This window comes from Conger conger, chromosome 6 (assembly GCF_963514075.1).
Source record: "Conger conger chromosome 6, fConCon1.1, whole genome shotgun sequence".
NCBI classification, from domain to species: Eukaryota; Metazoa; Chordata; class Actinopteri; order Anguilliformes; family Congridae; genus Conger; species Conger conger.
Window position 1 is genome coordinate 16,519,187 of NC_083765.1, and position 13,410 is coordinate 16,532,596.

General features: G+C 40.2%; 1 protein-coding gene across 4 annotated transcripts in view; it reads left to right on the forward strand.

Moving 5' to 3' along the window:
- LOC133130868 (cytosolic carboxypeptidase 4-like) overlaps nt 1-13,410 on the forward strand; it is a 123,914-nt gene that overhangs the window by 40,553 nt on the left and 69,951 nt on the right. For all 4 annotated transcript variants that reach the window (XM_061245806.1, XM_061245807.1, XM_061245810.1 and 1 more), the window contains one exon: nt 4,637-4,817. In XM_061245806.1, coding sequence (XP_061101790.1) covers nt 4,637-4,817 — 181 coding nt within the window. The remainder of the gene's footprint in view (nt 1-4,636; nt 4,818-13,410) is intronic.

Here is a 13,410-nt window from a genome sequence, read left to right on the forward strand (position 1 = left end):
TGCTTTCTGATTGCTTAGGGGGGCTATTATACTCTATAAGACACTGCTGACACAGCTGTCTATGTGTTTCATTAGCTGATATTTTATCATGAAGTACTTCTTCAAACTTCTGTGCAGTTAAAGACAACATTTTTCTTTTTGTGCCATGCCATTTTTAGAGACGGCTTCAGTGTCTGGACAGTGGTATTGTCAGTGTTGGACTTGAAGAATATATCACCTTCTCTATTCGCTGTCTGTCAAGGCAGATCCAGAGGCAGAACAAGACCCAGACAAAACCAGTGTTTGTGTTTGATAGTGTCACACATAATTCTGTAAAGATTTGCTGATCTTTATGCCATGCTGATGGCCTGCCCTATTCGCCACGTCATCTGTAGTGAACGATCTACGTGCCATCACATTGTCAGAATGTGTCTAAATATTTAGAATATGCTGTAGCCCTGTAGAGTATTCTGGGGAGGAGAATGTGTGAAAGTCAGGCCAGTGGTATTTTAATCACAAATGTAGTTTCAGGAGTAATTCTGGAATGTGCCCTTTTGTAGTAAGCAACACTACATTTTATAAGGTTGTTTAGTAGGCTTGCTCCCAGTGGGCCCAATTTGGAATGTAGCTCTCTGATTTCAAGGTTGCTTCAAGTGTAGTTGTAGTACAAAACAGAGGCAGGTGCTTCACATAAGAAGAATGCAGCAACATGGCCGCCAAACCTGGTGACAGACAAGTGAAAGTGTTTAATCTTTTTCCCAAAGCTCCAAATCTGGCCTGGCTTTTTCATCTTTTTAATTTCAAGCAATTCTCAGGAGGAAGGTGGTATCTCAGAAAAGCATGTAGGAGTGAATCCTTTTTTTTTTTTCATTTTAAGCTTTTGGGCACAAACAAATGCAAATTGAAAAACAAATTGTAAATTGTGTAACACCTCTTATTATATTGTAATATTTTTGAAAACACTGAGCAGTAAAGCAGTAGCAGTGTTTAACCAGGCTTCAGCAGGTTAAAACTATGGGCATGTCCCCATAGCACAGATTTATTCTCTTATACACCCTCTCATTTTTAAGACAGACATTTATATAGCTTCCCCTAATTAAAAGCATTTCAATACCATTCAATTTTAATGGATGTTGACTTCCCAATTAACCTTTCAGCACTGTGATTGGATTAGGTGAATGTCACATGTGCAGGGAATTCTAAAGTCTGCACATACAGACTAGCTAAACATGTATTACTGCATGTGTAATTTCGAAGGTATTTAGGAAGTTGAAACAGAATATTGAATCTAATTGAAAAGGGTTATCTGTGTCATTTAATCAGACTTTACAGTTGACTATACATGAACGGTCATATTAAGATACACTAATGTTACTGTGTTGAGGAAACAGTGACAGACATATCAGGTTGTGAAAATGATTATGGCTTTTCTTTAATCACACTGATGCTCGAGGACAAGTCCCAGAGGAGCATCTCTATGTACCAAAATAAATAACGTCCATCCGAGGTGTGTGAGTGGCAGGTTCGACCAATTCCTCAACATGATCATTATTACCAGAGAGAAGCGCCAGAGAGAACACTCAGTGTAGTGTCAACTCATTACCATCCCATTTCCCAAGCACGTTCTCCAGCCCAGGCTGCCACTGTAATTCACTGATTCATCAGCTGCCATTGTGGAGTCAGGGTGGAGGACAGGGCTTTCAGCTGGATGGTTTTGGGAACAAAACAAGTATATCTTGATAAAGCCATTGTGTACTAATTACACAACGGGGATCCTATGAGTCATGAATTTAAAAAATGACGCACCACAATTAACTCGTGTTAATTTAAATAGAAAATCACAAGACTGGTGATTTACCCTTAACAAACTGGAATTGTCTTGTCATGACTGAACAAGATTAGTAAGCATAGTGTTTCCCTATATGCCAATAGTACTATAGACAGAGTATTTCACACTTTTACACACACACACACACACACACACACACACACACACACACACACAGTGGGCACATGCACATTGTAATTAAAGCCTCAAAGCCTTTCACGGACTGAAACCACTTAGGAATGTTACAACAGCTGTCATCATCTTAGCTTTGGAGAGTTTCCTCCAAAATCTGAAAGTGATTTATAAATACGTAAATAAAATACTTTTCTCTTAACACCTGATCTGCTGCTAAATATGTGCCAGAACTGCTTCCTTGCTGTGTGGCACAGGCAAAGTATCATAATCATCCAATTGTGGGTGTAGGATGTTTGGGTTTGTGGAATAGCACTGTGCTCTGATGCTGACCTCATTTGTAAAATGTTCCCAAAACACACCCACATCCAGCCACACTTCCGCTCTGCACGCGGAGAACCAAGGCGCCATAAGCTATCAGAAAGCGCAAACGCGTGAATCAGATAATGCCAAAAGTAATTGTGCAGAATAATGTGGGAGGAAAACAAGGGAGCACACCTTTGAAAATGAAAAATAGCGATAATGTACCAAATCAGACTATTGCCTTGGAGCTTTTCATTGGCCTCGCAGTGGGAAGACTAAACGAACCAGCACTGATATCTTAATTACTCAGCTCCCTTCACACCTAACAAAAATGTGTTCGACCAGAGAATTTTGCCACCATGAAGAAGAAAAAGGTGGTAAAGAGTTGGTTCTTATTATTGTTATTACTGTTAGTCATTTTTTTTCAAAATCTGCTGTTTTGTTTTGCTTCCTATATAAAAGGTATGTGATCTGGCAACTGCCAAACAGTATCCTCGTTCAGAACAGCATGGGGGGGTATTTCCACATTACCACATTTACATATCCCTTTTGTCATTTCTGTGTCACTAGGATTATTCTTGGCCATATAGCCAGTTACAGACATGCTAGCTAAAAGGATCCCCTCAACAATCTTAATATATTAATATACATTAAAAGGGTCTTTTTTCATGAGTTTATCACTTATTTGCTATGTTGGGCTATTTTTTTAATGAAATTGTAACTACAAAATTGTATTTTTTTAAATTATAGATATTGTATGTGGTATATATGGTATATTTTCTGATTGCCAAATGTATCTGTGAAATGCATAATATAAGGAGCTTGTCAGTCAATAAGAAATGTTTGCTGATGTGCATATGGTTATATGTTTATGTAGGCTTATTTGTATATTGTTTTGCATACTGTATACAGTGTGCAACCATCTCACATATCCTACACCATACACATATGCATACAGTTATGCTTGTTGGTCTCTCTTTCTTTCTCTCACCCGCACACACGCGCACACGCACACACACATAGAGAGAATCAGATTCCCTTCCTTGAACTGGAATATAAATGATCAATTCTCCAAGCTCAAGTAGGCTTCTCTGTAGGGAAAATTAAATCCACGCTTCAGACTGATGTGATATTTATCACTCTCATTTAATCTTCTGGACATTCCTGCCGAGAAGCTTGCATTTTCTTTCTCCTGCGTTTTTATATCCAGTCAATTCCAATATACTTGGTAGATCCATACAGAAATCATGGGCTTTCCATTATCGTCAGAAGATATTTTCAAGACATGCTGCACTTTCCATTGGCTACAAATTAATTTAACAGCAGGGTAATGTGCCAATGCCAATCACATAAAATATCTTCTCATTGAAATTCCATGCAAATTACTTAAATTATAAAATCTATGCTATTCCCCCCAAAACAGCAAATCATATTTAAAAAAGGGGACATGCCTTCCCTTTCAGGACAACAAACGACTCTGTCATCTGGCCTGGAAGCCTGACTCCTCTATGACTTCACACATACCCAAGATGACATTACGTATAAGACGCACAATAAAGGAAGAATAGAAGGTATCTTTAAAATGCTGGGCAAAACCCATTACCGTAGGATCAGTGAAAATTGATTTTTTTCCCGCCTTTTCTTGGTTGAAAGGCTGGCCACAATTGCCAGACTAAATTAAATTCTCAAGGCGTTTATGATATGAAATCCATTTCCCTCTCTTTTCTAAATAGCTTTGTGAAGGATAGTATGATTCTACCTGAAACAGCATGCAATGGCATGTCTCAAAGCTTGATTATTTTTTTTACCAAGCTGCAGTGCCTCGTTTGTAGATGTAGCTTCATAGACTGCAGATACAGTGTTCTGACATTATTTGGTCACATTTTATAGAAACTATGCAGGAAAAAGCTATTCCTTTTGATCATCAAGGATATAGCTAATGCTATATGTTCAGAATGTGACATTGTGAATTTAATTATACTACTTGAATTGCTTTAAAAATGACGTTATACACCTGCAGACATTCATCGGTGATGAACAGTGAGATGAGATGAGTCAAAGTTTTGCCTAGCCAGTGATGGACAGCGAGATTAATTGAGTCAAAGTTTTGCCTAGCCAGCAATGGATAGTGCGATAAGATGAGTCAAAGTTTTGCCTAGCTAGTGATGAACAGTGAGATGAGATGATTCTAAGTTTCACCTAGCCAGTGATGGACAGTGAGCTCAGATGAGTAAAAGTTTTGCCTAGCTAGTGATGGATAGTGAGATAAGATGAGTCAAAGTTTTGCCTAGCTAGTGATGGACAGTGAGATGAGATGAGTCTAAGTTTAACCTAGCCAGTGATGGACAGTGAGCTCAGATGAGTCTAAGTTTTGTCCTACGCTCCACACCCCAGGTAACCGGCCATATGTGGTGCTAACGGCCCGGGTGCACCCTGGAGAGAGCAATGCCAGCTGGGTAATGAAGGGAACACTGGAGTTCTTGTGTAGCGGTGACCCTGTTGCAGAAGGACTGCGAGAGGCCTACATCTTCAAGATCCTTCCCATGCTCAACCCAGACGGGGCCATCAACGGCATGTGAGTCCAGTGCCCCCCTGTCCTATTTCATGTGTTGTTGGTGAGCAATTACTGGAACCCCTGGTTTAATTCTTTGTGCAAACACCCCTGGCAAGGATGACAGCCATGAGTCTTTTCCTATAATTTATGATAAGGATAGAGAACACATTTGGTGGGATTTTTGACCATTTCTCCATGCAAAACTTTTCTAAATCATTGATATCCTTGGGTTTGCACTTATGGACTGCCCTCTGTTCAGTTCAGACCACAGCTTTGGGGTCTGTAGACCAAGATGGCCATTGCAGAACATGGATGTTGTTTTCACCATTTCAATGTGGATTTTGATGTATTGTTTGTTTTGTGTCATTTTCCTGCTGGGAAATCCTCATACGACCAAGTCTCAGCTTCCTAGCAGACCCTTTTTTAACCTGCTACTTAGCTGTTTTAAGCTGCACTACACGTTTAATTCAGTTTAGCTCTTGCTGAACTAATATTGTGTAAGAATAGGGGAAAAATGGGGAGGGGAGATGTAAGTCGCTGAAATTAGTCTGGACAAAGTGCATTGTCATTCGATTGAATGACAGCATATATATATGTGTAATGGATAGACATTGTTGTGACATTGCCAGATAACATCTCACTTGATGTTCCGTATTGAATGTGAATAGTTGCTATATGATTCCCCTGGCTCCCTGTCCTTTTTAAAAGCAGAACTACCCTATTGACAGTCTATTTTGGGCAAAAGATGATCAATAGCACACTTTACCTTCCCTTTACTCATGACTGATCTGATTTCCTCACTTAAGCAAGAAAGGGGACGAAACAGACTCAACAGCACAATCTTTTTATTATTGTGAGCCAAGTGTCCGGGGAGGCTGAGCAAGAGTAATTGATCAGATTTGCTCTCTACATTATGCTGCTTGTTTGGACTGGGGAAACACGTGCTTGTCAATAGGAGTGAGTCGCTGCAGATCTTTGTCGAACAAAACCAATTTTTCTCCCCCCTGAGCCCTCCTGTCAATACGAGGTGGTATCGATGGGCAGCATCTCATGGCCTTGACCGGCATAGTGATTCAGAGCTGGGAGTGGTGACAACAGCACTCCTCGGAGGTGAACGGTCACCTAAATATAGCAAATACTAAAATAAATCCTAGCATCTGCACAGCTCCTCCTTGTGTTATTAATTAATACATGGTTTCTTCTGAGCTAATTTAAACTATTTAGAATTACAATCCAGTGAGTTGTGTTTTATGTTGACACCACAGACTATCGATCATCTAGGTATGTCAAATATACTTTTGAAATATGCTAGGCCATTTGACTGACACACACCTTCGTGCCTCTGTAAGATAGCTACTACCGTGTCTTTCAACTAACTGATAAACAGCTCTGAGAAACACAGGTGGTGGTGTAAATACCTAGCTTCATTTACATGTACAGTATATGTAAATGTGCCTAAAATGTTTCCTAACCTTATAAAATCAAATTATGACTTGATAACCAAATAGGTCACATTTGCCTATAATTGTTTCATCATGGAATTCATTGACACTGATGGGGAAAAGAAAGGTTAAACGCGTATTTTAAGTTGAAGGACCCTCTCTGAGATGCTGATTCTTGGTGCAGACCAGATTGCATATTAATTTCCGTCCCTCTAATTCAGATTTTTTTTCTTTTACTCAAATTTAGCACAGCTAATTTTGCCTAATAGATTTTGGAAAAGGAGTCTAAGAATAAATGTATAATAGTAAATGTATTCTAGAATATAATGCAAATAAATGCTGAAATGTATTTATTTCATTGCAACATGTTGCTGCCCAGTGCATTGTGATATATTATTATTATTATTTCAGTAACTGCAGGCTCTTGTGTGAAGTGCTGAATTCTTTGTATTGGTGGACTGTTGGGATTCCAACTCACAGATGATTTGTAAAGTGTGTGGCGGCGGCCTGTAGCGTAGTGGTTAAGGTAAATGACTGGGACAGGCAAGGTCGGTGGTTCTAATCCTGGTGTGGCCACAATAAGATCCGCACAGCCGTTGGGCCCTTGAGCGAGGCCCTTAACCCTGCATTGCTCCAGGGGAGGATTGTCTCCTGCTTAGTCTAATCAACTGTATGTCGCTCTGGATAAGAGCGTCTGCCAAATGCCAGTAATGTAATGTAATGTAATGTGTGAAGGCCGCACCTGTCATTGGGGGCTGACACGAGAGCTGTTTGCTGCTGTAATTATACAGGGTAAAGCAGATCCAGTGAGTGAAAATGAATGCTGTTATCACATACCTGTGGCTCAAATCTTTTACCATTCCAGGTGTGAACAGACGAGAACAGATTGTCATTTAAAACCCTGACCTTGAGAACCAGGGGAAGAGAATGCATTAAGCAAACCCTGAGGGGAACTTCTCCCAGCACGAAATGCAAGCATGCCAAAGTAAATAATCTCCTTATCATGCAGGGATATGGATTTGGGTGTTTGTTTTTTTGGGGGTTGTTTTGGGGGTTGTTTTGGTTAGTCATATCCAGTGCCACATCAGGAGGGAACGCAGAGGCCAAAGTACAGCATTGTCAACATTTCACAAGAAAAATGTTCTGTGCCTTTATGGATGTTTCCAGTGTCTTCAGATAAGGCATATTTGTGTCACATTTGCCTTCCGTATGAGCTTTCTTGAAATTGCGCGACAAAGAGAACAAGTGAGAAAGGGACAGTGGAAAGATGAAGAAAAAAGATGATGTGTTAAGGCCAAAGTCATGAACTTCTCCAGCCTCAGGTCCCACCTGCATTTGTGTTATTAAAAACATGTCACAACACAATAAACTGTTTAATTACAATCCTTTGAACGTGGTCATAACCACCAACAGCTTTAAGCTTTACAGTGGCACAGCAAGCAAGAATGATAATGTTTTATGAGTATTTGCATAGTGCCCATTGAACCATAAAGAATGATGTATGGTATGTGCATATTGATTTCATTATCACGGTTAATGTTTTAATAGAGGCATGTAAAGCCAGAAATGCTACCCAGGACATTTTAATTGGTATTTCAGCATGGTTAACTGCCAGTAGGAGCAGTGTTTCTTTTCTATGAGTTTTCTGCAATACTGCAGTCATCCTGTCCCTTGCCCAAAGGGAAGAAATAACCTGTCTTAAACATGGCTGCCTTGAGTCAGGGACATGAAACACCTTATTTTTGTGACAAAGTCAGAAAAGAAGAATCCAGATTAGGAAGAGTCCAGCCTTCCTCCCCAGTGGGCGCAGTTGGTCTTCCTGTCCCCCAGACAGCCATGCTCTTGGCCTGTGGCCCTGAGGAAATCTAAAAAGCTTGACCCTCATTCATTTCTTTCTGCTGACTTAAGGTGAGACTTTTGTTCTCAATGTATCTGTTGGACAGTTCAAAACCACAGTGTTGTACTTTCACTTGGACTCTGGCCAGTGAAATAAATTATTTGCTTTGTCTCTCAGGGGATGACGAGGACAAGGCTGATTTTTTTTGGTTAATTTAATTAATTAAAGTTCACTTGCCTTCCATAATATTTTTTCTTGATTTGGCACCATACTCCAGTTTTACATTTGTAATGAAATATTCACATGTGGTCAAAGTGCACATAATCTTTTTTTGGTGATGCCCTGCCAGGATTGTACTGCAGCCATCTTCAGATCCTGCTTGTTTTAGTGGCTAGTTGCCTTCAGTTTTCATTTCAGCATATGGAACACGTGTAAAATTGGATTCAGATCGGGCCAGTCAAGAATTTTCCAGTTTTTAGCTTTGGAAAACTCCATACTGCTATAGCAGTTTGTTGGGGATAGTTGTCTAGGATGAAGCACCATCCAGTGAGTTTGGAGGCATTCTGTATTCATTATGTTGATGCCATCATCAATAACAGTTTCAAAAGCCAAGAATCAAGACTATATACTGTATAAGTTCTCATATACCTGCTCTAAGAAAGCAATTGAACCGGACTAATCAGAAGCCATTTCTCCCAAACATTATAGTGCCCTGAAATGGGGATTCTATGAATAAATAGTTCTGTCATTTTTACAGGGTAAAACTAAAAAATACAAATTTCTAAAAACTGAGAATATTTTAACCACATGCAAATTCCCTGCTGAAAATTCTATCTCAAACCAGCCTATGTTGGTCAAGATGGTTTAAGCTGTGTTTTCGACAATTGTTCACCAGCTGAGTATCCTATAGTCAGCTAGTCCAGTTTTGCCACCAGCTTAACCAGCTTTGACCAGCCACAGACTAACGATCACCTGCTAGAAGTGTCCGAAACAGAGCTTGAACCATCTTAAACCAGCTTAGAATCCCAGCTGATTTTAGCCGCATTTTTCAGCTGGGTTGTTTGATTACAAATCTAGAAGTGTGTAGTACAGATTCAAATCAAGGGGAAAATATTTAGACTATATTCAAGGGTCATTTCATAAATTGCTTTTTTGTGAGTGGATATCTTTATTCTTCATCTCTGTGAAATTTTGTCCTGACTGAATGAGAGCCTGTTTCCTTCCATCATATCAACTGTTCTGTCAATTAAAAACTCATCAGAAAATCCTTTATTAATCACATAAATGATGAGAGATGATCTCTTGTGCACATTCAGTGCTCTCTTCCATTTATGTCCTTTAGATTTTTGAACAACAGTGGAAAGTGAAAGAGTAAGGAGTGGGAGTATATTAGGGAGTGCATTCAATCACTTTTTTGGTGTTTTGACCTTACCTTTGAGAAATGCATGAGTAGGAATAAAATCGAAGAGGATAGTTGCATTGATGTTAATTGTAATCACAAGACAGAGGGTTTAAAAAGGACATCTTTACTGGAATATAGCCCAGATTTATCTGGATCCTTCACATTGCTTAGTACAATAATAATGCCATGACCTTACACTTCCCTCTTTTTAACTTAGCTTAGCTTCCACCCTGCATATACAACATTACAATGTGATAGAATAAATTAAACTTTGAATTTCTATTAAGTTAGCGGCTGTGTGGCAGCCTCAGAATTCAGAATCCATTACCTTTTATCACACTTACATATAGTAAAAATAATGAATTAACATTAAGGCAGGATGAAATAGTAATTCCATCTGTAAATCAAAATGGGTCCAAAAAGCCTGCACATTCACACATACTGCTGAAAGCAATAATGGGAGCAAATGTCACAAGTGAATGAATTTATTCAGCAATATTAATGTGTGACATGTATTTATACTAGCATGAGCATACCTCTGCTTTATAATTCTTGCTGATGCTGAGTTGATAATTGCTTACTGACTAACATTGACAGATCTATATGTTTTAATTCAAGAAATATCAAGCCTCACACTGAAAAATGTTTTTCCTGCTGTGTGACTTTTTAATGTTTTAATTTCATTGAAGAGGTGAGCGGAGTGAGTGGTTGAAAAAGGCCCTTTAATACGGCTCATATTATTTTAACAGGATCATGTATTTAACAGGATTTTTCTTACAAATGCTGTTATTTTCTGTTGTCCATGTGACCAGTCACTCTCCCGGTTTGTAGCAGCAGGGAAGGACATGCCCATGTGACCAGTCACTCTCTGGTTTGTAGCAGCAGGGAAGGACATGCCCATGTGACCAGTCACTCTCTCAGTTTGTAGCAGCAGGGAAGGACATGCCCATGTGACCAGTCACTCTCTTGGTTTGTAGCATAAGGGAAGGACATGCTCATGTGACCAGTCACTCTCCTGGTTTGTAGCATAAGGGAAGGACATGCCCATGTGACCAGTCACTCTCCCGGTTTGTAGCAGAAGGGAAGGACATGCCCATGTGACCGGTCACACTCCTGGTTTGTAGCAGCAGGGAAGGACATGCCCATGTGACCAGTCACTCTCCTGGTTTGTAGCAGCAGGGAAGGACATGCATGTTCCAGTTTCCCTGCAGTCAGCAGGGCTTCAGGAGGGAGCGGGGAGGGGGAAGGTGGGGAATGAAAACACTGATCAAACTAGAAGGAACCAGAGAGATATGCTGTATTAAAATGTTTTGATTCATTAGGGCGGACCGGCATGTGACATTGACATATTGTGAAGCCCCCACTGGTCAGATTGAGACAGGTGCATGATGAATAGCACAGGCTGTCAAGGAGCATCTGTTATTTATCATTTCACTGGGCTAGCATTGACCACAGCCAGCCCTCCCCACCCCTGCTCTGCGGCAGGTGACGGCTTGCTTTAAACATGAGAGGGAAGTGAATGTGTAGCCTTTCAACACAGACTGTGGGAGCATCCTCATGTCATCTGCTGTTTTGCACTGATTTATACAGCTGCCATTGACCTGTTCTACATGGAAATGTGACATAACTGTCTGCTTTTCTTCCAGCCAAACTGAAAGCTGTTTTGAATTAAAACCTAAAACATTTTCTTGAAGGTTTGGCTAGGGATCTCTTCTATATTGTGTTGAATTGTGGATGCACACTTATTTTTTTGTCTCTGTGAGTGTGCCTGATGCTTTTTATGGTATGCAATGAATCTGTGCTGTGGGCAGAATGACAAAGGCTTATTAATTCTTGCATTATGCAGCTGGTCCCATTAAGAACAGCAGCAAGTAGGAAATTGTTCCTGAGTTGTTGTTTTTTTCCCCCTGCTTGTATCCAGAAGGCCATTTCCATTGAATTTGTGTTGTGCATATGTACGTTTTGACAAGTAGGGTTGAGGCCAAATATTTGTTCTCAGTGTGATTGAGTGCTTCATGAGGGAATTTTACGACAGAGAAAGAGAATCTCATGAACTGACAACTCACGGTTTCCATGGAGCTTGTATGATGTAATATGTCAGAGAAAAGCTTACCTGACAAAATCAATACAGTAATAAAGGAATTATTTTATTTGTTTGCAAGATAATTCTTTAATGTCATCAAGAGCTGGTTGTTATTTTTAAGTAATGCAGACTAGTCTGTCAGCCCTTATTACATTTTGCCATTTATCAGACACTATAATATAGAGCAACTTTCACAGATTACATTTTTACACACAATCCATTATACAGCTGGATAGTTGCTGAAGTGATTTGGGATAAAAACTATGACCAGGGTTACAACAGTAGTGTTCCAACTGGAAATGGAGTCCATAATATTTAACTTGCAAAGCCCAATTCCCAATCCATTATGCTACCCTGCTGTCCAAAACAAAATGCTTTTACATTTTCACACTGTTGGGGCCAACGTAAGAACTTTTTGAAACAGGGAAACGCCTTTGTCCACGCCATTGATGACGCAATCAACGCCGCCTCCCACTGTAATTTAATGGAAATTTAGCCAATACAGTAACAGCCGGAAATACGCAACTGCTGGACCTCACAAAAGCCTCAGGCGCGAATTTCACGGCCTCTTTCTAACCTACGGCTATCCCATGCTGTTCGTTCCAAAAGAGACTCCCATCTAATTAATTTTAAGAACACTCCCTTTGTGTCTGAACCCCTGATCACGGTTCTATTCATTGGGCCTGCTAGTTCTGAAATTATACACATCAATACTTGCAAGGACCCGATATTTTATCGGAGATCGCACATACATTGTGCGGTTTTAATCAACTTTGGAGCTAGAAGACGACCGGCTTCTCTTCCTCCTCCAACCACGCGTGAGACGACGACGCCTTCCCCTGGTCAGGCCAGAGACGGATTTCCCTGGTCCCGCCAGAGACGCCCTTCCCCCGGGACAACGGTACCTGGACAGCGTTAATTCCCTGGAGCATCACAGATTCTCCAAGCAACAAACTTTGCCTGCTGACGACGGTCAGCTGTTTGAGACTGGTCGAATATCATCAGATATTCGCCCCCAAGTAAGGCTGCGCATCTGGGCATTAGTTTTGTTAATGTTATATACATTGTATCGTTAGATTAACTTTATGTAACTTTGTTAAATTGTTTTTCTCGTTTACAACTTCCACACGATCATCCAATTACATTGTTCTCTCTCTCTCTCTCTCCTCCGTACAAATAACCCTCCGGGCTTATAGTCAGTGGATTCTAAGTTTATAAATTAATTTAATCAAGCACCGCAAACTCGCGGAAACGCTTCCCAAAGCGCAAGTACTCTTGTTGCGGTGATTTCATTAATTTGTCTCCTGACCACCCAAATTTGAGCTAGGTGTACGCGCCATTACGCGCTAGAACCATAGGTCCACCATTATAAGGCCCTACCTACATTCTCCACCAATTCCTTCCCCCATCCTCTTCGCCCGCTACGTGTACTCACGTGCACGCGCTCTTTCCCTCTTCCTTTGTCTCCTTCCCTCGCTTTCTCGACGCGGGCATACGTGTACGCGCATTCCTTTGTCCTCCATCTTTCTTCCCACTTCAATGCGTTACTTTTCCGTCACGCCCTTCTTATTTAGCTGTGTTTATATGTTTCTTGTGTTCAATAAATACCCCTTTATTGTAACCGGTTGTCCGTCAATGTTTTTCCAACACTAAATCAAGCCAACTAGCTATTTAAGAACTACTTATAAGGCTACTTATAAAATTCGAACTCATATAAGTGGTTGTTGAATTCATAGTATTAATTCAACGGTATGACTGTTGAATGATTTATTAAATCATTACCATTGAGTTCGTTATTAATAACGTAGCTAAATTTAATAATTAAATGAGACTGATTACTAAATACGATA